The 26,592-nt window shown below is 39.2% G+C and overlaps 1 protein-coding gene across 1 annotated transcript; it reads left to right on the forward strand.

The window, feature by feature from the left end:
• Positions 1-2,384: 2,384 nt before the first annotated feature.
• On the forward strand, positions 2,385-25,990 carry LOC103519043 (the record flags this gene model as incomplete). The annotated part of the gene is made up of 18 exons (XM_026830667.1): positions 2,385-2,475; positions 9,895-10,091; positions 10,559-10,872; positions 12,984-13,174; positions 13,565-13,608; positions 13,686-13,721; positions 14,402-14,640; positions 15,017-15,207; positions 15,637-15,863; positions 16,281-16,435; positions 16,774-17,030; positions 17,526-17,743; positions 20,584-20,706; positions 23,193-23,380; positions 23,711-23,967; positions 24,463-24,663; positions 25,260-25,310; positions 25,690-25,990. Coding segments are annotated over 18 exons (3,195 nt in total), but the record flags the coding sequence as incomplete, so codon positions are not given.
• Between the last annotated feature and the right edge of the window lie 602 nt (positions 25,991-26,592).

The raw sequence follows: 26,592 nt of genomic DNA on the forward strand, positions 1-26,592 counted from the left end.
TGTTGGTACAATTGATTTTCAAGGTTGATCTTTCACTCAAAGTCAATCGAACAACTTTAAAACTCCTTGTTATACTTTGTGTTCATTGATTTAATCAGCTTGGACAACCTTACAACTTCTTTGCTTACCTATGTCAACACAAATAGTTTGTGGGCGTCCTTGGGTCGGCTGAAATCTCCACCAAGTGCCTACTTTAGGAATCTAATAGCGAAATCATTAACTTTGATCAGTTTAGATACGAGCAGAGGACATGTGACTGAAATATCTAATGGACAATGAGTTTGCTGAGTGTATGAAACTATAATGAATGGGACGCTTGCCAATACATCGATTACCTCTTTTGGACACTTGGTCCGTTTGGTGAGATCTTATCTGTTTAGTGGAAGATACTACATGAAATTACGTTTAGTGGAATATAGGGATGTACAGAGGGTGAGTGAGTTATCACTTTACCCACAAGACAAGAGAGGTGACTCTCTTAGTATGGAGAATTTTGCATCCATTAATTTCTGTGCCCTTCGTAAATGGGCTCAGAACTGGCAGAGTTTTCCATTTTACACTTTCGTTTGTGTATAATACACCCTTGCAATATTGTAACCTATATTGATGCAAATAAACAAATTACAAGATTAAAAACAAGTCTTTTCAATAGACTACTCCGTCAATGAGTCAAGCCCTAACTCCCTAAACCTAAAGGGACATGGATGATTTACATGTCATAGGACTTGAAGTCTGAACTCAATGACCCTGAAAAAGAGTGAAAATCCTAGCTCTTTTTTACAACTCGCTCACTCTTTACACATCTGTATGATTATGATCTGTAATAAGCAGACATAAAGTATCAACTTTCAAGATACTTCTTTTCTTGGTACTACTTACTTCTTTTCCTACCCACCAGTGCTTTACAATATTTCACGAAATCAGTGAACTGAAGAGTTTTATGGAGTGAGGAACGTGTGCTCAATGATTTCAGTGAGTATAATGCTCAATACTCACTGACATTATACTCATTATGCTCACGGAATACTATACTAGTCCATGGAGGACGCTAACCTCATTATTCTGAGCCTATGAGCAAAACTTTTGACAGACCTTAATACTAATAAATAATATTATAGATAGATATAGATAATGTTGTATTTATTATTGCTAGGATCCTAATAAACAATGGTGTTACACGTCGAATTAGTAGAAACCTCAAATTCTTGACAAGAAAGTTATGTGCCTACTTATCTTGAAGATTTTGAATGGTAGGTATGCTTGAAGAGTTTAAAGACTAAGCAAGTGCTTTTGATCAATTACTAGAAGACAATGCTTTAGGTATATGAAAATCATACAAACATCGGGAAAATGAATGGATTCTTCTACCTCCAATTAAAATGTAATAACTTGTTCTGGTTTTACTCAAAGAAATATCTTTGTCTGGAAATTACTTGCAAATTTTCTCGTACCTACTTGAAAAGTTTAAAAGAAATATATACAAAATTGGCTCCTTAGAGGGGAAAAAATCAGGATCAATTGCCTTGGAATTTCAAAGATTTTTGGCCTGATTTTCTTTGATTTTCAAAGTATTTTTTCGGCGCATTATTCTATGGACGTAGGTATAGCAGGAGAAAAAAAAGCAGCACGAGTAGAGAGACAAACATAAAAACATTTAAAATAATCAACGACCACATTCTCTTACATTGGAATTGGACTAATAAATACAGATACATAGGTATTAGGTACATGAGACTAATAAATACAGATGCTCAGAACCAAAGTTTACCCAACCAAATCGAGAAATGCAACCTACAAGATAAAAGTAGTTATTATTAAATTTATTGAAATAATATATTCATCCGTAGAATTTCGTTCAACCCACATTCTACTGCGATCTATATTTTATTTCACAAAGAAGTTGAAAGAAGTCCACTTTATTTTTTATGCAAATTTAAATTTGTCTTTGAAGTAATTCTATCTGGTAAAAGAGAATGAGAAATAAACTTTCCGCTCTCTAAGTACTTAGATGTTATTTAGAAGCACTAATGTTCCGATTTTAAAGTACTATTGTTAAGCTTTGAACTACTAAAGCTAAACGAATCTTTAGAAGTTCCATTTTCTCTGGTGTATTTAAATTACCGACTACAGTACCTAAATAAAATATCAATAAATATTTTTTGAGGTGAACTAGAAATAATAAGAATGAGAAATTGGCATCTCCACCAATGACAACTAGAAATTCAATGAGCGCACTTGGCATCTCCACTAATTTGTCTGAGGAATACAACCAAAGTTCCATTACGAAACCAATGTGACACTAAAATGGGCCTTTGGGGCCTAATAATTTGTATGTTTTGTAAATCAATTTTTAAAATGTATCTTGATTTACTTTTTTGTTTCAGATATTGTGGAAAGATGGAGGAGCAGTTAGTAAAATATCGTTCCTTCTGTTAGCCATTGTATTCTTAGCTTCCTCTACATACAGCACACAGAGTAAGTAGAAAATCTTTTATATTAGCCTCCATTGGTAGTGGTGAAACGCGTGCTTATCAATAGATCATTATTTCAGAATTAGGACATTGAAGGAGCCCACATTTCTGAGCGTTCTAAGGGTTTTAAACCCCAATCCTTCACGGAAAGTAGAGTATTTGAGAAGTTGTTCGGAATATTGACAATGTCTCAAGCAACAACATCAACCAAAGAACAAATGAGAACACTCTAATATTTGATATGAGCAATATTATTTGAACCTAGGATTAGAATATATGTAGGTATTTCGATGATAGGTAGTATTGATCCAATACGATGTTTTATAACTGGATCCAATACGATTGCTCAAGACAGCACACTTCAGCTCAAAAGACAATGCAAACCATTTTATCTGGTAATCTGGTTATCTGGTTTGATATCGATTGTGTTAATCCTATGCCAATCATCGATTCGATTTCAATATTTCAAATCCATTAACCCCTTGATCTCCTGTTATTTATTAAATAGCTAGGTATCCACTTGTGTATTTTAAAAACAAATATGTTGGTACCTACTACCTAGGTTAATAATAATAATAATAAGGGGGATTTTTTTTTCTTCCTTTTCTCCTTCTTAATCTCCGTCTTCTTTTTTTCTCCCTCCTCCTTCTTCTCCGTCTTCTTCCCCTTCTTTTTCATCCTCCTTTTCCTCCTCCTCCTCCTTCTTCGTCTCCTTCTTCTTCTTTTTCTTTATCATCTCCTCCTATTTCTTCTTTTTCTACCTCTTCCTCTTCATTCTCCTCTTCTTCCTCCTCCTCCTTCTACTTCTTTTCCTTCAATTCTATTATTCTTGGAAATTTGGTGCATGAGTCATCTCCACTATTTCGTTGCATTGTACCTAAATGATCAAATAACTGCGGGTTAACTAACTGACGTGTGGTACCTATCTGATAATAGACAGTGGTTAGATTGAATTTCATTGGACCTGTCATTACGACTGATTTCGCATGTCATTAACCTTGCCTCATACGGCGTACAGGATTCACAATGCCTCTAAGAGTAAGGCCGCGTCAAAAACGTCAGTGTAACTTTAGAATAAAATAGAATGGAACCAATATATATCTTGTTTATCCTGCTGGGATAGGACTGAAACGTCCCTTTACCCCCGCAGTCTAACCAAGGTCTCATAGACTGCGGGGGTAGAAGGCCTTAGTTTTACCAGGTCCATTCGGCAACAAAAGCCAGTCACCTCCTCACATTAGCCTCACCCATCCTCAAGACGGCCGGGGAAAAGCCAGCAACTAGCAACACACTATTGCTCAGATGGTCTCCCATCCAACCACGCGTTGCTTAACTTCAGTGATCCATGGGGAACTGGTTCATTTAACGCCGCTGGCTCTATTACGCCTTTTTCTTCTTCTTCTTCTTCTTCTTCTTCTTCTTCTTCCTCCTTTTACTTCTTTTCCTTCATCTATTATTCTTGGTACCACACGTCAGTTAGTTAACCCGCAGTTATTTGATCATTTAGGTACAATGCAACGAAATAGTGGAGATGACTCATGCACCAAATTTGCACCAACATTATTTGCTACACTTTGATTATCCCGGTCGAATAGGACTAAAGTCCCATGTCCGTAGCAGTCTAATTTCTGTCAGATTTACAGAGAACACTTTCTGAAATTCAGGAGCACCCTGTATAAAACGACAAAACCATAATCATTTGGTGAATAGAGCCATTATGGCACCTAATATACTTTTGTATTGAGTGTGCGCAATTCTCAATGGTAGAGGCACTAGTACTATAATACTATTGTTCAGAACTTAGTTGGGCTTGCGTACCAATACATGGGTACCTCATAGGAATAGAGTACCTATGTAAATAGGTACATAACAAACTTACGAACCTACATTCGTAAAATAAGACTGAATTGAAACTCAGAGTAAGTATGTAATATGTGTTGTATACTTTAGGAGTAAATTGTCTAGGTCCCATGAAATCCGTGGATATAGCTTTTCCAATTGAAATTCACCGAGAAATAAAATTAAAGATTCATTCTATGTTTCTTTCTATGTACCGATTCAGACAAGAGGAACTATCTGAACCGCTTTAACACTCGGCTGATTTCAATCCCAAATTTCTCCTATGATTCATCGCCATTTTCCTGACTCACTGAGTCATTTATCCATCCTGGGCTACTCACTATTTGCCTCCGTGCTATTCAAACGTATTACACAACAGGTTCCTAATATTGAGCTCTTGGTCTTGTTTTGACGAACCACTCTCAACTCCCGTCGCGTTGAAAAGGAAAAGCCAAGACAAAGTGGAGTTTTAATAACTCTGAACATTCCATTCATTACCTACTTAGGTCACACAGAAAAAGCCCTTAGGTGTAGGGGCAAACAGACCTAAAAGTTGGGCTAAGCTCAAACGAATCTTCCACCCAGATAATAATCTTCCAAATTATTTTTTTTATTGTTACCTATTTTACTTCCATTCATCCGTGTGAATGGAAATACGTAAGTGAAATTCTCTAAGAAAAACTCTGATCATTTCACTACCTACCTAGATCATAGATACTTATTTACTTCTACATACCTACTTATTTCATTTTTATTTTACTTCCATTTACCTATAGAGACCTTGGTTAGACTGCGGGGGTAAAGGGACTTTTCAGTCCTATCTCAGCAGGATAAACAAGGTATATTCTATTCTATTCTATACTTCTCTTCACTCCAACACTTTGGCGTTTGCAATACGACTCTTCGCTCACAACCCCTCAGGGCTTTTTTAGTTAGTCACTTTTTCCAAATTAACTCTCCATTGAACTCATGGTGTGGTCATTAAAATCATGTAAAGTCTGCTAATTAGGATATCGAACGTCCTTGGACAACTTGAAAAGTCTCGCCTTAGAATTGAGGCGTTTCATTAGAGAAGGACAAAACACGAATTTGGGGTAGAATCGCTTGAAAGTTTTTGATTTCCATGGAAAAGAATTGGAAGGATTTTACAAAAAGTCGTGTATCTTTGTGAATCATTGAGACATCCATGAATGGGGTCGAGTGGATTGGAATACGTCACATGCCTTCAGGCACTCTCCATTTGTCAAGGGTCTAGGTTTTCCTTGCCCTTGAGAAATCATCAACCATGATTCTTTTTGAGTCTGATTTCAAACATTCTACATTAGAAAAGCCGTTTTACCGAAAAACGGGCCCAATAAGGGTTAGGTACTTTTTGTATAAAATCCCTCAACTAGTACAAACCTCAGGGTATTTGGTACTTCTGGTAGCTAGAAGGTAGATACTATAGGAGTCATAAATAGAGCATTAGCTATTAGAGAGAACAGTCTATTTTTGTCGAAAAAAAACACCACTAACCTTCAGTAGATCTAGTATTTGCATGTATAACATAAGTACATTTGAATTTATGTTAGGTATCTACATTTTGAAAGCTATTACCTTTGTAGGTACAAAATATGTAAGTAGATACATATGTTACAAGTTACATACTTTATGCAACAAGGTAGGTATTCTAAGTTAGAGGATTAAAGAAAATGTAAAAAACTTGCCTGGTGCACGACCCCACAAATATGTTAGGTAGGTAGTACCTATTTATATTTGAATCTGAAAGATGTAATAATTATGTACCTATTTCGGTAGATATGTCTGAATGGGAATTGTAGTATAAATGTACGCGCTACCTGCTAAGTATGATACAAAGATCGGACGAATTAGAGGTTGGAGAACCAAAATTTGACCAAAAAAATTGGTAAGACTAAAAAATTCAAACCACGAACTAACAGGCAGTTAACCAGTTATTTGCTACCAGCTTTGGTGGGCCTTGTGGTAGACAACTTTAACTGATAAGCTTAACATATTATAGGTATCTGACGCTAGCAATGTTCGTCAGAAGGATTAGACCAGGGGTTCTTAACCTTTTAGAATTGGCGGACCACTATTGATAAACCAAAAATCTCGCGGACCACTTGAGATTATGTATGTATATGAAATCAATTGTACATTGTACACGCTATGTGACAATGGGTATGTATTAGAGGACCTATATCTACCTGTACACACACACACACACACACACACGCCAAGGTACTGTATTATTGCTTCAATTTCAAGGTCACAAATGCAATCTTTGATAAGAGTGGAGTTAGGAGGAGCACGTTGTATGAAAAGAGGAAAGATTTTTTTTTTTCTTTCTTAGTGGTATGTTATATAAAATAGAGACACGATGACTTTTTCCTTACTCACCTCTCGCGGACCACCTGAAACCTTCTCGCGGACCACTAGTGGTCCACGGACCATAGGTTAAGAATGGCTGGATTAGACCAATCACTTCATCAAGATTGCTGTAATGGCCAATTCAAATACTTCAACCACATGCGTGTTTGAGGTAACACATTCACTTTTTATAGCCAGTGGAGAATCTTAAAACTGAAGTTATTATCAACATTCAGTGGTTCCTGGAAGTCAACATTAGTAGAAATAAATGAATCAGTACTATAGAAATATTCCGAGAAGACGAGAAAAAGGCTAAAAGCTAAAAGATTCTCACCTACCTAACTTGGATAAGCCATTTTTTGAGCTCACCTAGAACTTTTAGATGATCTTTCAGAGTACAAATCAGTAGAATCATACAATTTATTAATCTGTACCATGGAAATATTTCGAGAAGACGATAAAAAGGCTACAAAAGCCCTTCTTAAATACATACATAGATACCAAACTCAGATTCACCCACCTACCAAACTCATATAAGCTCAGCCAGAACTTTTGGATGATCTCTCTGAAATTTTAGATCTTTCACTGATATTTCCCAATAGCATAACTAGTTGGACCGCTTTGTAGTTAGTAGTAAGTCGATGTAAATACAAACAAATTGTTGTTTATTTTGATCGATCACTCCGTTTTCTCTGTATATTTGGTCCGGCACTTTTGGTGCTTACACTGCTGATAACCTTGGGCTTGGGCACTTGGGAATCCATTTCAAAACTTGCGTGGAACTTTAAGTCAAGTGAAAGCAAAGCGTGATCGGAATATGCAAATCTGGTTTTTATCAGGAACCGAATTGCTTGGGCACGTGTCATTGCGAGACCAAGATTTTGATTTATATTCGGTCTTTTCCTTCAGAGATTTCTACAGAGTTCAATATTTAGGAATCTTTTGAACCCTATTTTGCGGGCCTTTTTCTTAGAAAGTCCTGGAACCAAAGTTCTTACTGAACACGTGTCTTGCGAGACCAACACTTTTTATTGGGTCTTTTCCTTAGGAATTTCTGTGTACAGAGGGCCAATATTTAGGACTCTTTTGAACCCTATCTTGTGGGCCTTTTCCTTGGAAATTCCTGTGTACAGAGTCCCATATTCAGGACTCTATTGCACCCAATGTGGTATCTGTCGATCGGCATCTTTCGGCATTTGCAGATGATCAAATCCTGATTTATTGTGTCTGTAAACATATGTTACCTACCGATGGTCTTCAAGAACCACATTCCCAATGGATACGAATTTATGTCCTTTCACTGCAGATCCTTAATTACCTATTATCCTTGAGACCTTTTTATATTCTGACCTCTTGTATTGGTTTTAAATCTTCTTATATCTTCTTCAGCAACAATAAGAGTAAATTAAGCACTATTGTAGTCATTAAGTCATTAGTTTCGGGTGACTGGGCGATGAGGAAGATGTAAAAGTATCTATGACCTGAACGGATACTATAAGGCCCATTAAGACGTATTCTAATATGTATTATGTACAATGGACCTGTGCTGCGCACCTTCCGCTTAGTACGCAAAAAATCAACAAAACCAAAAAACTTGGAGACTTGAAACTGGTTTTGAACTTTTTCTGCACGCAAAGACGGGATCATCTCTTCCATTATGAATGAGACACGATGGTTTAAGTACTATTATGTATGGATTAGGTATCTTATACGTACGGATTAGGTCTTTATCTATTTGTAAGTGGATTACGTAAGAAATTGAAAGTCAAAGCTTGTCAACAGGTGAAGAATAGAATGTAAAGTTGTGCTTGGGTTGTGTGAGATGCATCTGTAATCGTGGGCAGGGCCGGTCGATAGAACGTCTTCTTGAGGTTTGATAGAGGAAACTGTAACTACTGAGTTCTTATCGTCCCAAAATCGAAGAGAGAAAGGATAGGAGAAAGCCAGCCGTTCCGAGAACAAACCTTATCTGTTTAGGATAAAGTTAAATATTAATAAAAAAAGTTTCCGTCCGTTTGGCTGTTTTTCAGTTCCGTCATAAAAGGTAGATAAGAAAATTTATCCCTTAGCAGGGATTTTCTTTTAAGATTATTTATCCCTTAGTAGGGAGAGATTTTCTTTTAAATGCTTGTTATTGAAAAGATAATGCTGAATAGAACTCTTGTACATTTGAAAAATCCCTTGCAATAGAGAGAATGTAGTCTATAGTATTACGTGATCAAGGCGGGCAAAGTGCTCGCCTGGGTTTCAATACAACATTGTGGACGTCCACGGACGTGCACTTAGCCCTAGCATGAACCGGCACACTCTTGAACCAGGAAACACCCTTGTGATCTTTGAGAATCTCCCTCGCCCATCCTGATTCCTGACCAATCAAAATACATACGTTACTTCCTCGCCAATCCTGACCATATTCATGGGTTGCCAGTTAACCCATGAGAGACTACATTAAAGTCACACCAAACTTGAGCAAACCCTTTTCTTTTTCACTAATATCTCAGTCGCTTCAGGTCAGAGTGCATCAGGGATTTGTCTATTAGTTAGAAAACGAAATTTCCTACTATTTTCATATCATTGACATATTTACTCAGTACCAGTCCGGAGTTAGAAGCTGTTAAATTTCAGCAAGATCCAACGATTTTTTTTTTTTTTTTTTTTTTCTCTCTTATGGGTTAACACTTAACATACAAGATTCATACTTTCTTTCTTGCTGAAACATCATCTTCATTGTGAGCGTGAGCATGAAATTTGATCTGCACGACATCGACACTGAGCAGTAAGCAAAACTGACGTTTCACCTCGAGGTCAAACTGAATAAATGGTACCTGTAACTATTCGTAATTCAGTATCTCACAATACTTGTACATACTTCAGACCTTTAACGACTCGTTCAAACGAGTACCTATAACGTAATTCCTTTATCGTAGGAACCTTTATCGAAAAATATACACCAAAGGAACGATATAATTATGTTCTATTCATAAGATTTGAGAGAAAATTGTTGGAGAATAGCATAAACGAGCATACACAAAAAGTCTACTCTAAGGCTTAGGTGTAGGGGCCGCTGCCCCAAGGGATGAGTTAAGCTCATACGAATCTAGGATAAAGGAGGGTAACGCCAACCCCAAATAGGTAAGATTGGGAAATAATGTGCAGTAAAAGAAGAAAAGGATGACCTCGGAACTAATTTATCTCACTATTTTTCTGTTTTCAGCCGCCAGGAGGCGACTGCGACGGCCCTCCATCAAGTCCAAACCGTCCGAAGACTCCGGGGACCAAGATGTCTCTGCCAGCATCAACAGGTTCAAGCTCAAGAACAGAACGGCCGCCTCTTCGGCCAACAGCGCCGTGATCGCTGCCGGAAGCAGCAAGTCCAGTGTAAAAGCCAGCAAAGATGACCCCAAGTATAAGGTAAGCTTGTTGGTTGTTAGATCCAGCAAGTCCAGTGTGAAAGCCAACAAGGATGACTCCAAGTACAGGGTAAGCTATTTAATCGGTGGGTCTTCGTCAGCATTATCCGATCTCAACTATGAGCTGAATTTTGTCGGTATGAATATGAGTGATCCGACCTCAAAATGGTCTTTATCATACCTTCTCATATCGACTTTTTGAATCCAAATTGTGTAATTTGATTTTGATTCTAGTGCGTCAAGAACGATGATTTAATCGATACACGATGGATCCTTAGAATACGTCTCTGCATATTGGGGTGTGATTTTGAATCAGGGACAAATTGAAAGAATTGAAGCTGACAAAGTATACTAGTTCTCAGGAATAGGGAGTGTCAATATTATTCCAAATATGTTCTATGGATATATGTACATGTAATGGACCTCGTTGAAAATAACTAATTTTTCCCATGTCCAACAATGTTCCAGGTCGTCTGTTACTACACGAACTGGTCCCAGTACCGGACCAAGATCGGCAAATTCCAGCCAGAAGACATCGAGCCCGACCTTTGCACGCATATCATTTTCGCTTTCGGATGGCTAAAGAAAGGCAAGCTGTCCAGTTTCGAATCGAACGACGAGACCAAAGACGGCAAGGTGGGACTGTACGAGAGAATCGAGCAGCTGAAGAAGGCCAACCCCAAACTGAAGACTCTGCTAGCCATAGGTAAATTGAGTTTGTTTCCATTTACATTAATACCGCCCAGGATCGAATTCGCCCAGAATCGAGAACTCTGGAGAAGGCTGGTTCATTGAGGTCTTGGGCCCTGAACCCGCCAGTAAGTACATTAATACCCATGTCTTTTAAGAGAGGGTCACAGAATAAAAAGATGACAATATGTACATCTCCTAAGCTAATTCTAACTTCAGAGAAGAATTTGTGTAGATCCTACAATGTAAAAGATGACTTAGCTTTTATTTGCCAGATAATGATAGTTGAAACTCCATATAAAACTTTTGATCTCTAGGGATTCCATGACCGTACATCTTAAGACTTTCAACGTATCAATAGAAAAATATGTCTGAAATGGGGTAATAAATATTAATAATTATCCAAATGGGTAAGATGCCAATATTCGCGGTTTGGCACACTATGGTAAGTTTGATAACGCACCTCGACTTACCTTTAGCCAGATAATGATACTCTGGTAAACTATTGTGTAATGGACTTTGCTAATTAAATTAACTACTTATTAATAAAGAAGTAAAGTTCACACGGCATTAAGTTTGCATATCGTAATGGCATCAGAGAGGATATTTTTTTACTATCATTTTCTCTCTGAGTTATTCACCTGTTCCACCCATCAGTGGAGTAGCTACTAAAGATTTACTTGATGGAAAGGAAGAATAGGTTAGAACCTGTAGGCAACCTTCATATTTAACAGAGAAAACTCCCATGATAAACTCATGGATATGTATCCAAATCTATCTTCAACGATCCAACAAAAGCCTTTGCTTGTGTTACAAGAAATTTTCAAAACACTTCAGCTAGAGTGGCATCCCACATCCCAGTTGCCACGTTACCAGTTACCTACTGAATTGTTCACCTAATAACAAATGAGATTCCACACTTACCTTTGAAAATTCGGTGTACCTACCACAAAGAGAAACAAACGAAAAAAAAAAATATATTAATTTGCTCACATATTTGCAATTTTGATAAAGCTTACGTTTCAGTCTCTGCCCCTCCCAAGAACTATCAAATATTAAAGACACACAAATTCTGACTTCTACATATGGCAACTTTACCCTTCTGGATGATCTTCACATTTAACCAATCAGGTTTCAGAAACCAGAAATCTCAAAGATAGAACTTAGGTATAAATCAAAGATAGAACTTGAGTGATATTTCTCTGTTGACTTGTAAGTTTACCCAATGGTTCTTTCAAATTGTAGATGTTCAAATTGACTTATTTTTTCTAATTTAACTCAGATTTTTCGATTTGTAACAATGATTGATCGATCTTTCTATGTATCTTTTACTTTCCTATGTTTTTTACTTCGCTTCTGTGATTCGAACTGCAATTCCATCGGTTATGAATCCAAAACTGTAGACTGAAATATGTACTAGCATTTTCTTCTAATCCTTCTACTTTATCCGAGCAATAGTTTGTTTAAAACAATAACCTTATTACAGTCTTATAGCTTCAGTAGAACAAGGCCCTGGATTTATCTCTCGTACTTTAATAAAATTGAAAGGCCAAGTCCTGGAAGGGCTCAAAGACGGACACTGCAGTTTGAGGACAACAGCTTTAACGATTTCCTTATAAAAAGTATTAGGAGGATTCCACAAAAACTCGTGTATCTTCGTGCTGGAAAGTTGATTCAATTTCTTTGATTAAATTCTTCTATTTCTTTGATTTTTAAAATTTTAAATTGAATTGACTAGGCCAAAACTCTTCTTGTGCTTAGTTAGGTATTTCTTGAAAACTTGTTGGACGTTAATCTTCCGTAAGACCAGCCATCGACGTTCTGGTTTACCGAAGAGGTTTACCTGCCTAGGAAAATCGTGTATGCCTAGATTCCTAGAACATGACTGCAAATCATTCAGGGGGACAGACCTTATAGGGATTTGGTTTACCATTCCCTTTGTTTCTTAAGTAACCCTTTTTCCCATTCTTTCCAGTTCTTCATTTTAATTTTAACCTCATTCCTGTTCTTTCTTTCACAGAGAAGAGTTGAACGGCATCCCCCGAGCAAACAACGCCAAAGCACATGACTACAAACCATTCTGGGGGACAGACCTTATAGGGATTTGGTTTACCATTCCCTTTGTTTCTTAAGTAATCCTTTTTCCCATTCTTTCTAGTTCTTCATTTTAATTTTAACCTCATTCCTGTTCTTTCTTTCACAGAGAAGAGTTGAACGGCATCCCCCGAGCAAACAACGCCAAAGACGTAGACTGGGCCAAGGTAGCTGGCAATGTGGAAGTGGAGACCGTCACCAAACCAGCCCCCATCAAGATTGATGTGTCAGAACTGCTGTCGAAGAAGAAAACGACTACCATTCAGAAACAGGAGACTAGTAACCTGATTGACACCAAAGGTAAGTGACGCTAACTCTAAGTTATCAATAATAGCGTAGACCCTCTCTGTAAAGGTGTGTCCAAACATAGTCGACGCCAGTCGATCGAAGGCCGTCGACTATGTGTAGACACACCTTAAGAAATGGGTTTCGTAATTTGAGATCGCAAGATTTTGGTCCAACGTTCCTTAAGAAGTGGAAACGGAAGAATCAAATCATCCGTTAACTTTGTTTTCAGCTATATAACATTCTAACCTATGCGGAACCAATGAAATGGAGTTTATTAAAACGTTAAACCATCCGGTGGCTTTAGCCTGAAATTTTTTATTGAATCTTTCGTATTTTAGGGCCCAAACAATATCAATATGTTTCATTTCCTCCCTTGACAAATTCCTATTTCAATATTCCCAGTTCGTCCGGCGCAGATCTTCTGTTACATGACCAGCTGGTCTCAGGCCAGGCCAGGCGCTGGCAAATTCGGCCCAGAGAACATCGACCCTAAACTGTGTACCCACGTGATCTACGCCTTGAGTACACCAAGGAGAGTGGATTCCTCGCCTACTACGAAGTAAGGCATAGACCCTATTGGTTAAATTTGGTCAACCTGGCCTATAGTCCTGCTTAAAATAATCATTCCTCCAAATTTTAAATCATTACTCTTTATTTCACTGATTTTTGTTACACCTATTTTGTACCAAATACATAAGACCTTGTTTAGATTGCGGGAGTAAAGGGACTTTTCACTCTCATTCTGGCAGTATAAACAAGGTATATTTTCTATTCTATTCATCTGATGTAGTTGGTTGGGTTGGATTTAGAGAGGGATTTAGTCGAGTATGATGGGATCGTGAAGTGCTGAACTTGATAGTTTTGAAGGGTAAATATTCCATAAGAAGGTAGAATATTCTCTACATAATATATTATCATGACTCCCTACCAGGTGTGTGAAATGTTGCGCAACGGTGCCGGTTACGTTTGGGACAAATTTACACCTATTTTGTACCAAATACATACGACCTTGTTTAGACTGCGGGAGTAAAGGGACTTTTCAGTCTCATTCTAGCAGTATAAACAAGGTATATTTTCTATTCTATTCATCTGATGTAGTTGGTTGGGTTGGATACAGAGAGGGATTTAGTCGAGTATGATGGGATCGCGAAGTGCTGAAATTGATCATTTTGAAGGGTAAATATTCTCTAAGTAGGTAGAATATTCTCTACATAATATATTATCATGACTCCCTACCAGGTGTGTGAAATGTTGCGCAACGGTGCCGGTTACGTTTGGGACGACGAGATGAAGGTCCCCTACCTGGTACACGGGGATCAATGGGTTGGTTTTGATGATGAGAAGTCCATTCGGTACAAGATGAACTGGTTGAAGGACAACGGCTATGGAGGTGCCATGGTATGGACTGTGGATATGGACGACTTCACCGGAACTGTTTGTGGAGGGGACGTGAAATATCCGCTCATTGGAGCAATGAGGTAAGACCGACTAACTGCTGGAAAGTTGATTCAATTTCTTTGATTAAATTCTTCTATTTCTTTGATTTTTAAAATCTTAAATTGAATTGACTAGGCCAAAACTCTTCTTGTGCTTAGTTAGATATTTCTTGAAAACTTGTTGGACGTTAATCTTCCGTAAGACCAGCCATCGACGTTCTGGTTTACCGAAGAGGTTTACCTGCCTAGGAAAATCGTGTATGCCTAGATTCCTAGAACATGACTGCAAATCATTCAGGGGGACAGACCTTATAGGGATTTGGTTTACCATTCCCTTTGTTTCTTAAGTAACCCTTTTTCCCATTCTTTCCAGTTCTTCATTTTAATTTTAACCTCATTCCTGTTCTTTCTTTCACAGAGAAGAGTTGAACGGCATCCCCCGAGCAAACAACGCCAAAGACGTAGACTGGGCCAAGGTAGCTGGCAATGTGGAAGTGGAGACCGTCACCAAACCAGCCCCCATCAAGATTGATGTGTCAGAACTGCTGTCGAAGAAGAAAACGACTACCATTCAGAAACAGGAGACTAGTAACCTGATTGACACCAAAGGTAAGTGACGCTAACTCTAGGTTATCAATAATAGCGTAGACCCTCTCTGTAAAGGTGTGTCCAAACATAGTCGACGCCAGTCGACTATTTGTGGACACACCTTAAGAAATGGGTTTCGTAATTTGAGATCGCAAGATTTTGGTCCAACGTTCCTTAAGTGGAAACAGAAGAATCAAATCATCCGTTAACTTTGTTTTCAGCTATATAACATTCTAACCTATGCGGAACCAATGAAATGGAGTTAAAACGTTATGCGGAACCAATGAAATGGAGTTAAAACGTTATGCGGAACCAATGAAATGGAGTTAAAACGTTAAACCATCCGGTGGCTTTAGCCTGAAATTTTTTATTGAATCTTTCGTATTTTAGGGCCCAAACAAACAATATGTTTTATTTCCTCCCTTGACAAATTCCTATTTCAATTCCCAGTTCGTCCGGCCCAGATCTTCTGTTACATGACCAGCTGGTCTCAGGCCAGACCCGGCGCTGGCAAATTCGGTCCAGAGAACATCGACCCTAAACTGTGTACCCACGTGATCTACGCCTTTGGAACCCTGAAGGATCACAAGTTGACCTTGAACGAAGATAAGGAGAAGGATGAGGCTGGCAAATTCGAAGCCCTGATGCAACTGAGAGAGAAGAACCCTGACATCAAGGTGCGTACTTTGTAGAATACCTATTTCGTACCGATTTAGAAACCATCTGTATGTGCATCATAGGGTTAATTCTACTGAGGATATATCGACTCCAGAATTTCCGGTTTTGTCCGTGATCTAGAAGTCCATTGTCTGCGGGAACGACCTTAAAGAAAATTTGATTTTGTTCTAGCTAGCATCATCGTAAAGTCGTAATCGTTACCAATCATCCAGGTTGTCTCAGTTCGTTGCTCATTGCATACCTCCACAAATTACAGGGGTTCATACAAACTTTCCAAAAGTGACAGGAAGTTCTTGATAAAAACTAATCTCTTGACTCACTTATCATTTTATCATTCTTATCAAAGGGGAAATACCTATTTCCCTTCAAGTAAAAAGCGCTTTTCAAATCTTTCCCTTCCTATTTCCCCTCTCTAGATCCTGTTAGCCATCGGAGGATGGGCATTCGGCTCCACCCCATTCAAAGAACTGACTGGCAATGTGTTCCGTATGAACCAGTTTGTGTACGAATCAATTGAGTTCCTCCGAGAACACAAGTTCAACGGATTGGATGTCGACTGGGAATATCCAAGGTAAGACACTTGGAGATTTACTGCAAAATTCTGAAAATGTCACCTCCAAAAGTGTAAAATCATAAAATGTTAAAAGTTGAGCCTTCAAATTTTTAAAGAACGCCTAAATGAAAACTATCACTTGTTTATTAGATGAGAGTACAAGATTTACATGCAGGACTTGAGGGCTTTTTTCAAGAGGATTGATATAGAATTATAGAGAACTACTGCGTTTGAATCAAACTAAATTAAGATATGCCTACCTACTCTTTATACCTGCTCGTAATTCCCAATCATGACTACCTATCATGAAAAAGTAAACTTTTAGCCTCATCACCAAATATTCTTCTCTCCCACAGAGGTGCAGACGACCGGGCCTCCTACGTGAACCTGCTCAAGGAACTGCGGCTAGCATTCGAAGGAGAGGCCAAGACCTCTGGCGAGCCTCGTCTCCTCCTGACAGCGGCCGTACCTGCCAGTTTTGAGGCCATTGCGGCCGGATATGATGTGCCCGAGATTTCCAAATACCTGGACTTCATCAATGTGATGACCTACGATTTCCACGGCCAGTGGGAGAGACAGGTCGGCCACAATAGTCCGCTGAAACCACTTGAAGGTAAATAAATGAAAAAATTGATAACGTAAAGATTATGAAAAATAATATTAAAGATTTTTATCTAAGAAACAATGAAATATAAAAGTTGAGCTGAAAACAACCAGAAGAACAAAAGAAGAAGAATAAGCAAGTAAAAGAATACCCTAAAAGTACATTAGTCAATTTGTTATTTTAATAAAAACAATAGATCCAAAATATAAAAAATCATTTATAAGTCTGCACACTTCGGAGACCCAGGGGAGTAAATTTTCCTATTTTTCGCCCATTGCAATAAAAAGTAGTGACGCGAAGGAGTATCTTTTTGAATCGGCCAAGTCGCATAATACTTGTTGGTTATTGGAATTGGGCCACAATGCTTCTTAAGACAGGCCCAAGTTTTTCGGTTCTTTCTCCCTAAGAAACTTCTTCAGTTGACATTACAACCACCCTATTTTTCAGTTGTTTCTTCCCAATAAACTTCATCAGTCCTTCTCATAACCACCCTCTCTATTCCAGGTGCCACCAGTTACCAGAAGAAGCTCACTGTCGAGTACAGTGCCAAGGAATGGGTTAAGCAAGGTGCCCCCAAGGAAAAGCTGATGATTGGTATGCCTACGTACGGGCGTAGTTTCACTTTGGTCGATCCGACTAAGTTCGACATTGGAGCTCCAGCCAGTGGCGGTGGGGAGCCTGGAAAATACACGGCCGAAGCTGGATTTATGTCCTACTATGAAGTAAGTAGAAGTATCTGGAATTTTATGGTCTTTGAAAGTGCTGTCCTCGCCATATTATGCTTAGGCCAGCACTTTCAAGCTAAAGCTCGTGCAGAAAAGCCCACTCAAAGGCTTAAGTGTAGCCAGCCTAGTGAGCTTGGTTGGTAGCGCGTCCGCGTTGTAGTCGCTAGGCCGCGGGTAAGATTCCCGCCCGGGGCGGACTTTATCCTGAACGAATAATGTTCGTTCTCGGAACGGCTGGCTTTCGCCTATCCCGTCCCCCTTCTCTGTTTAATTTCAGGAGGATAAGATCTTGGCAGTTACAGTTCCCTCTATCGAACCTCTTCAAAAAAGTATCTGACATTGTGTCATCCTTGAAAGTGCAGGATTAGCATATGCCTCAGCCAGCAGTTCCAAGCTACAGCTGCTAGGGTCATAAGTAGGCCGATGACAAACTATATCATGAGCTATGACTCCAAAATACCCTTCAACAATGCCAGAAATATTAAAATAGACCTTCTTTCTTCTACCAACATGTGCCCTAAATCACCAAAGTATGGAAAAGTATCTTACAAGTGTAATAGCTAATAGCCAATGGAAAAGCAGAATTTTGAATTTGGACGAATCATATCGAAATATGGAATTGTAAATACTTTTCCATACTTTGGTGATTTAGGGCACTGTCCTCGAAGTTAAAATAGATTATGGCCTGTGAGCATAAAGATAATAATAAACCGTTCATAGTAAAGTAGATACCCAAAGTAAAGTGCCTCCATAGTAAAACTAGTACGGTTTTGACCTATTGTTATTTTGTTTCCATCGCATTGAACTCTCTCACCATTATCTCTGCTAAATCTCCCATCATACTCATCAAGCTCATAGTCTTTACAGTATCTAGCTATCTAGACAGATATGTAGTATCTAGTTATCTAGTAGGTATAGTTGGTTCATGGACTTCATGGTAATGTACTAGCTTCTTTGATGGACAGATTCAGAATATGGCATGGTACAATGCTAAGTGCTTCTTCAGTAAGGAGAGGAATATTTCATTGAGGAATCGTTGGAGATACTAAAAAAAGTGGTTGAGAATGAGGATCAGCCTCAAACAGCCTAGTGCTGATATAACAAAGATGATAAAACAGTCTGATGCTACAAAAGTATGGGCGGATACACCAGGAGGGCCAGGGTCCCAGGCCCCCCAGATTTTTTGAAAGGACACGGCATTGTGCCATGCCATCAAGGGCATGTTACAAAGCAAGAACTTCTGAATTGCATACTGCACCTCCCTCCCCGTCAACACACCCTTTTAAATTTGTGCCCTCAAAACCAAAGGGCTGTATCCGCCCATGTACAAAAGTACCACGACAAAGGCCGGAGGAATTAGGATAGTGTAGTTAATGGTAGAGTAACATTACAGATATCCCTGAATAAAATTGTTACACATTACAGGTGAAAGTATGAAAGCCTTAGTAGTCCTAGTCCTCAATGGTACTGTTAGTATCCGTGCCTTACTGAAGAAGCACTTAGCATTGTACCATGCCATATTCTGAATCTGTCCATCAAAGAAGCTAGTACATTACCATGAAGTCCATGAATAAACTATACCTACTAGATACTACATATCTATCTAGATAGCTAGATACTGTAAAGACTATAAGCTTGATGATTATGATGGGAGATTTAGCAGAGATAATGGTGAGAGAGTTCAATGCGATGGAAACAAAGTAACAATAGGTCAAAACCGTACTAGTTTTACTATGGAGGCACTTTACTTTGGGTATCTACTTTACTATGAACGGTTTATTATTATTTTTATGCTCACAGGCCATATTCTATTTTAACTTCGAGGACAGGTTGGTAGAAGAAAGAAGGTCTATTTTAATATTTCTGGCATTGTTGGAGGGCATTTTGGAGTCATAGCTCATGATATAGTTTGTCATCGGCCTACTTATGACCCTAGCAGCTGTAGCTTGGAACTGCTGGCTGAGGCATATGCTAATCCTGCACTTTCAAGGATGACACAATGTCAGATACTTTTTTGAAGAGGTTCGATAGAGGGAACTGTAACTGCCAAGATCTTATCCTCCTGAAATTAAACAGAGAAGGGGGACGGGATAGGCGAAAGCCAGCCGTTCCGAGAACGAACATTATTCGTTCAGGATAAAGTCCGCCCCGGGCGGGAATCTTACCCGCGGCCTAGCGACTACAACGCGGACGCGCTACCAACCAAGCTCACTAGGCTGGCTACACTTAAGCCTTAGAGTGGGCTTTTCTGTACGAGCTTTAGCTTGAAAGTGCTGGCCTAAGAATAATATGGCGAGGACAGCACTTTCAAAGACCATAAAATTCCAGATACTTCTACTTACTTCATAGTAGGACATAAATCCAGCTTCGGCTGAGTGGGCTTTTCTGCACGAGCTTTAGCTTGAAAGTGCTGGCCTAAGCATAATATGGCGAGGACAGCACTTTCAAAGACCATAAAATTCCAGATACTTCTACTTACTTCATAGTAGGACATAAATCCAGCTTCGGCAGGCGGATACAGCCCTTTGGTTTTGAGGGCACAGATTTATGAGGATGTGTTGACGGGGAGGGAGGTGCAGTATGCAATTCAGAATTCAGAAGTTCTTGCTTAGTAACATGCCCTTGATGGCACGGCACAATGCCTTGTCCTTTCAAAAAATCTGGGGGGCCTGGGACCCTGGCCCTCCTGGTGTATCCGCCCATACTTTTGTAGCATCAGGCTGTTTTATCATCTTTGTCAGATCAGCATTAGGCTGTTTGAGGCTGATCCTCATTCTCAACCACTCTTTTTAGTACCTGCAACGATTCCTCAATAAAATATTCCTCTTTCATTTCAGGTGTGCGATTTCTTGAAGAAGGACAACACGACCCTGGTCTGGGACAATGAGCAGCAAGTTCCGTTCGCCTACAAAGACGATCAGTGGGTCGGATTTGATGACGAGAGAAGTTTGAAAATGAAAGTAAGTACCCGTGATGACCAATGTAAAGCATGATTACCTGTGATTATGATTACTTACCGTAGGAACTAAGTACCTACTAGTGCTAGACGAACTGGTGATTACTTTCTGCAGGAACCAAGTATTGGAGGAAGAATACTCGTAAGACTTAAGTACTAGAGAAAGAATACTTGATGCGTAGGTAACTATTCCGGATATTAATGTTTAATAACATTAATGTTCGTTTTGGAGTGTTTGGAGTTGGGTGCACTTTGAGATATTTCGTGCTTATTTGTACTTTCTTTTTACGTACGCTAAGTACCGTTGATGTTCGATGTTCTTTTTTATAAGAATTGCATGTTGGATGGTTCCCTGTTTGTTGAGTCCATGATTTAGGTCTAGAAAGTCACGTATATGACAATATGACCTGCTAGTCCTCTTATTTATATGCACTATAATATTCCTACAAAATCTGAAAACCATGATGATCGCTCTCAATGCGACATCCTGACCTCAATCACTCTAATCTTCTTCAACCTACATCCAACCTCCTTCCCGTGGTCAGACGGTCTCTAATCAATCTTAACGCAAATTAAATTACGATGCGGTCTACTCTTATTGTCTATCAGGGAATTGGTCTTCGGTAAAACAGTCGATTCAGACATGAGTAGGTATATCTAGTAGTCAGTTGGTATATCAGTAATATCAGTATAGGTAGGTAGTGAGTATAGTCAGGAAATTGGTTTGTGGAGATTGAATCACGGTTAGGTCTATTATTACAGATAGGTAGTCACTGATCAAATAATAGAATAGAAAGTTCACCTCTATCTTGGGAGCAGTTGATTCAGGCATCAGTAGGTATATCTAGTAGTCAGTTGGTTCATTCAAATATCAGTATAGGTAGTGAGTATAGTCAGGAAATTGGTCTGTGGAGATTGAATCACGGTTAGGTCTATTATTACAGATAGGTAGTCACTGATCAAATAATAGAATAGAAAGTTCACCTCTATCTTGGTCAGGCATGGTTTGAGAACGCTCCAAAGTTGGGCTACCTGTTTCCTTTCAGTTTTCTTTACCAAATACCTACTTATTCTCTCTCCGACAGCTATGGGTACCTACCTATTCTGCAGAATTTTGATATTTTTCATCCTGGTCTCAAAATGACCACAAATCCATCTTGAGGTTCCATCTCCCCATGTGAAAGACTTATTCCTAGGTTGCTAGGCACTTAAATATATACAGGATTTAGTATCAGCTGATGGGTCAATGGTGAAATTCCTTTTTTAGCTCTTCGATTCACGATGCTAGGTGGAAGTTTACTTTTAATCTTATGGTTTAACCATGGATTGCTAAAAGAAACACCAGAGATTCTCACGAACTTTCAATCTGTAAGGACTTTCGTTAGACTCACAATCAAGATGAATTTCTCCCATACATTTTTTGTATCGTTCCTGACTGCTCGGCTTACCATTGTTTGATATCCGCGATGATTGAATCAGTAAAATCAACATTGCAATCAATGCAGCTCTGTAATTACCATTGAGTCCTATACTAGATATTTCTTTTATCGCTTTTGTCTGTTCTTGATTGTATTGGGTTCGTCGTTATTGTTATCTTTTATTTGTTCTTCATTGATTGTATTGGTTTGATTTTATTGTTATCTTTGATTTCTTCTTCATTACTTTATTTGTTCTTGGTTTGATTGTATAGAGTTCGTCATTATTGGTATCTTTTATTTGTTTTTCATTACTTTGCCTGTTCTTGGTTTGATTGTGTTGGTTTTATTGTTATCCTCAGATAGTGTGATGGTTTTGATCTCCCGCAAATTGCTATTCAGTCTATTTATTTTTACTTTCATTAGGTGAAAATGTTGGAGCGGTGAGGTGTGACCAATGTCTTTGTCTCTCTTCTGGTATCTGGTATTTATCTGTCTCTTCTGTTTACCAACTCGTTGGAATAGTATTAGGTAGGTTTAAATGCAGTTCTGTTGTAGTCGTAGAAAGATGGAAACAGTGTTGCGACTTGCGACTTGTGATATTCTTTCTCAACTCTCTAACTTGGAAGTAAGATGTCTTCAATAATATGGGTCCTATTTCCTGAAATTACTAACAGTCGCTTTCTGTTATCAAGATTGTCAACTGTGGAGAGCTCAAGTACACAGAACTGTCGAAAAGACACCCTCTTGGAGGAAGAAGATGAAAAGAAAGAACATTGGCGTGTATTGCACCCCCTGAGATTCGAGGAGGTGGGTCCGGGCACTTAGGGGCCCGCAAGTAACCGTTTAGGGGGCCCGAAATGTCTGTCATTTTGAAATCAAACCCCTCAAGTTTGCCGGAAAAAGTATACACACCACTGAGAAAGAAGATAGGGTACAACCGAAGATTGTGGTAACAAATTCACTCCCGTTGAGCTTTTTCTACCGGAGTTCACTCCCGCTCGTGGAAGGGTTGAAATCGAAGGCAGTGTGTGCAACCAGGATACGGCATAAAAAATGTGTCTTGTGTTTTCAGATGGACTGGCTCAAGGAAGATGGCTACGGAGGCATCATGATCTGGAGTGTGGATATGGATGACTTATCCACCCCATTCAAAGAACTGACTGGCAATGTGTTCCGTATGAACCAGTTTGTGTACGAATCCATTGAGTTCCTCCGAGAACACAAGTTCAACGGATTGGATGTCGACTGGGAATATCCAAGGTAAGAAACTTGGAGATTTACTGCAAAATTCTGAAAATGTCACCTCCAAAAGTGTAAAATCATAAAATGTTAAAAGTTGAACCTTCAAATTTTTAAAGAACGCCTAAATGAAAACTATCACTTGTTGATTAGATGAGAGTACAAGATTTACATGCAGGACTTGAGGGCTTTTTTCAAGAGGATTGATATAGAGAACTACTGCGTTTGAATCAGACTAAATTAAGATATGCCTACCTATTCTTTATACCTGCTCGTAATTCCCAATCATGACTACCTATCATGAAAAAGTAAACTTTTAGCCTCATCACCAAATATTCTTCTCTCCCACAGAGGTGCAGACGACCGGGCCTCCTACGTGAACCTGCTCAAGGAACTGCGGCTAGCATTCGAAGGAGAGGCCAAGACCTCTGGCGAGCCTCGTCTCCTCCTGACAGCGGCCGTACCTGCCAGTTTTGAGGCCATTGCGGCCGGATATGATGTGCCCGAGATTTCCAAATACCTGGACTTCATCAATGTGATGACCTACGATTTCCACGGCCAGTGGGAGAGACAGGTCGGCCACAATAGTCCGCTGAAACCACTTGAAGGTAAATAAATGAAAAAATTGATAACGTAAAGATTATGAAAAATAATATTAAAGATTTTTATCTAAGAAACAATGAAATATAAAAGTTGAGCTGAAAACAACCAGAAGAACAAAAGAAGAAGAATAAGCAAGTAAAAGAATACCCTAAAAGTACATTAGTCAATTTGTTATTTTAATAAAAACAATAGATCCAAAATATAAAAAATCATTTATAAGTCTGCACACTTCGGAGACCCAGGGGAGTAAATTTTCCTATTTTTCGCCCATTGCAATAAAAAGTAGTGACGCGAAGGAGTATCTTTTTGAATCGGCCAAGTCGCATAATACTTGTTGGTTATTGGAATTGGGCCACAATGCTTCTTAAGACAGGCCCAAGTTTTTCGGTTCTTTCTCCCTAAGAAACTTCTTCAGTTGACATTACAACCACCCTATTTTTCAGTTGTTTCTTCCCAATAAACTTCATCAGTCCTTCTCATAACCACCCTCTCTATTCCAGGTGCCACCAGTTACCAGAAGAAGCTCACTGTCGACCTCCTCCTGACAGCGGCCGTACCTGCCAGTTTTGAGGCCATTGCGGCCGGATATGATGTGCCCGAGATTTCCAAATACTTGGACTTCATCAATGTGATGACCTACGATTTCCACGGACAGTGGGAGAGACAGGTTGGCCACAACAGTCCGCTGAAACCACTTGAAGGTAAATAACTTTTAAACTTGAGAAAACTAGAGATCAGTTTATTAAAAATCAGTCGAACAAACTAAAACACCTCTTCTCTTCTTTGATCAAACGGTCTCTTCATCCAAACCAGGACACTCCATCTTCGTATCCGAGGAGACTCTCTCCCGAAATAAATCGGGAGCGAGCCCCCCGGATACACATACTTGCTGCTCTCATAATTTGCTACGATACAGGGGAAAAGAAAGAGAGGGAGACCAAAACTGAGTTGGAGAGGTAAGGTTGAGGAAGACTTGAGAGAAAAGGGATGTAGAAGGGAGAAGGCATTAGATAGGACGGTATGGAGGGTAGGATAAAGGAGGGTAACGCCGACCCCAAATGAAATTGGGAAACGGTGCAGTAAAAGAAGAAAGAAGAAGAATATTCAAATTCCTTCTTCTTCTCCTTCTTGTTGGTTATTGGAATTGGGCCACAATGCTTCTTAAGACAGGCCCAAGTTTTTCGGTTCTTTCTCCCAAAGAAACTTCGTCAGTTGATATTACAACCACCCTATTTTTCAGTTCTTTCTTCCCAATAAACTTCATCAGTCCTTCTCATAACCACCCTCTCTATTCCAGGTGCCACCAGTTACCAGAAGAAGCTCACTGTCGAGATCTTAGAACAGTTCTGTTGACTAGGGACTCGTAACCTCAGAGACAACTGTTTGAATATTGAATACCTATGTAGTGGCTTAGACTATCTCAGATGGTTACCCGTCAAGATACCAACCATGCACAACATTACATAACTTTGGCCATTGCCGATGGCTATTTAAGGTACCTACCGATTACAAAGTTTCACCGGGAAATAGATAGTTTCATGAAATTGATTCCAAGGACGTCGGACCAAGTTGAATGCTTTATCCCTTACCCAATGAAGAGTTCTTTTCCACTTCGTTTTTGTACAAGTAGTGAAGTTGACGCCAAACATAATTTCGTGCACTTACCTCTTGTTGTTCTTCAACAATAAACATAATTTCATAATGTCCTTTTTTTTCTTCCTTCACAGCCAACGTAGTTTCCTGTGAGGAGGAAGACGGCCACATTTCCTACCACCCGGACAAGGCGGACTGCACCCACTACTACATGTGCGAGGGCGAGAGGAAGCACCACATGCCCTGTCCCAGCAATCTGGTGTTCAACCCGAAGGAGAACGTCTGTGATTGGCCCGAGAACGTCGAAACCTGTTTGCATCACACCCAGGCGCCTCCACCGTCCAAATAAAGAACCGTCGGTGACGGTTAAGACCTAGCCTTCTGGAGGAGATTATTAAAATCTTTTCACAAGAAAGGTCCAAACAAGAAAGGACCCAGCCTGGGGGAGATTATAATTCAATTCAAGGTGTTTGTACAAAGGGCCCAACTTTACTTCGGCTATAAAGGGTTCGACGCCCATCTTTCAAACCTTTTTTAGGTAGAATAGTACTTAGGTCTTACGAGTAATCTGGCGCAAAAATCATGTACATCTCTATTATTCACGATCAATCAATCAATCATTGTTACAAATCGAAAAATCTGAGTTAAATTTTAAATTAGAAAAAATAGGTCAGTTTGAACATCTACAACTTGAAAGAACCATTGGGCAAACTTACAAGTCAACAGAGAAATATTAAGATAAAGATACAAAAGTGTAAATTATGTACAATATTATTTAATAAATTGTAATTAAATTTATGAATAAATAATGAATAAAATTATACAGTTCTCGAGTGTTGAGGTGAGATGGTCAGTGCATGCGCGAGGATTTTCTGCGCCACGGGTTTCGGTTCTACGCCCGAGATTTATCAGAAATGCTGCGGGACCGGTTTCTGGCTCTCCCCACTGCTCTGAGGCTATTCAGATGCGTAGAGGAGGGCATTATCCGGGGGGAATGAGGTTTGGCTACTATTAGTGTGTGTTGAAAACAGTGCCGG

The sequence above is a fragment of the Diaphorina citri genome, unplaced genomic scaffold (genome assembly GCF_000475195.1).
Source record: "Diaphorina citri unplaced genomic scaffold, Diaci psyllid genome assembly version 1.1 scaffold2502, whole genome shotgun sequence".
NCBI classification, from domain to species: domain Eukaryota; kingdom Metazoa; phylum Arthropoda; class Insecta; order Hemiptera; family Psyllidae; genus Diaphorina; species Diaphorina citri.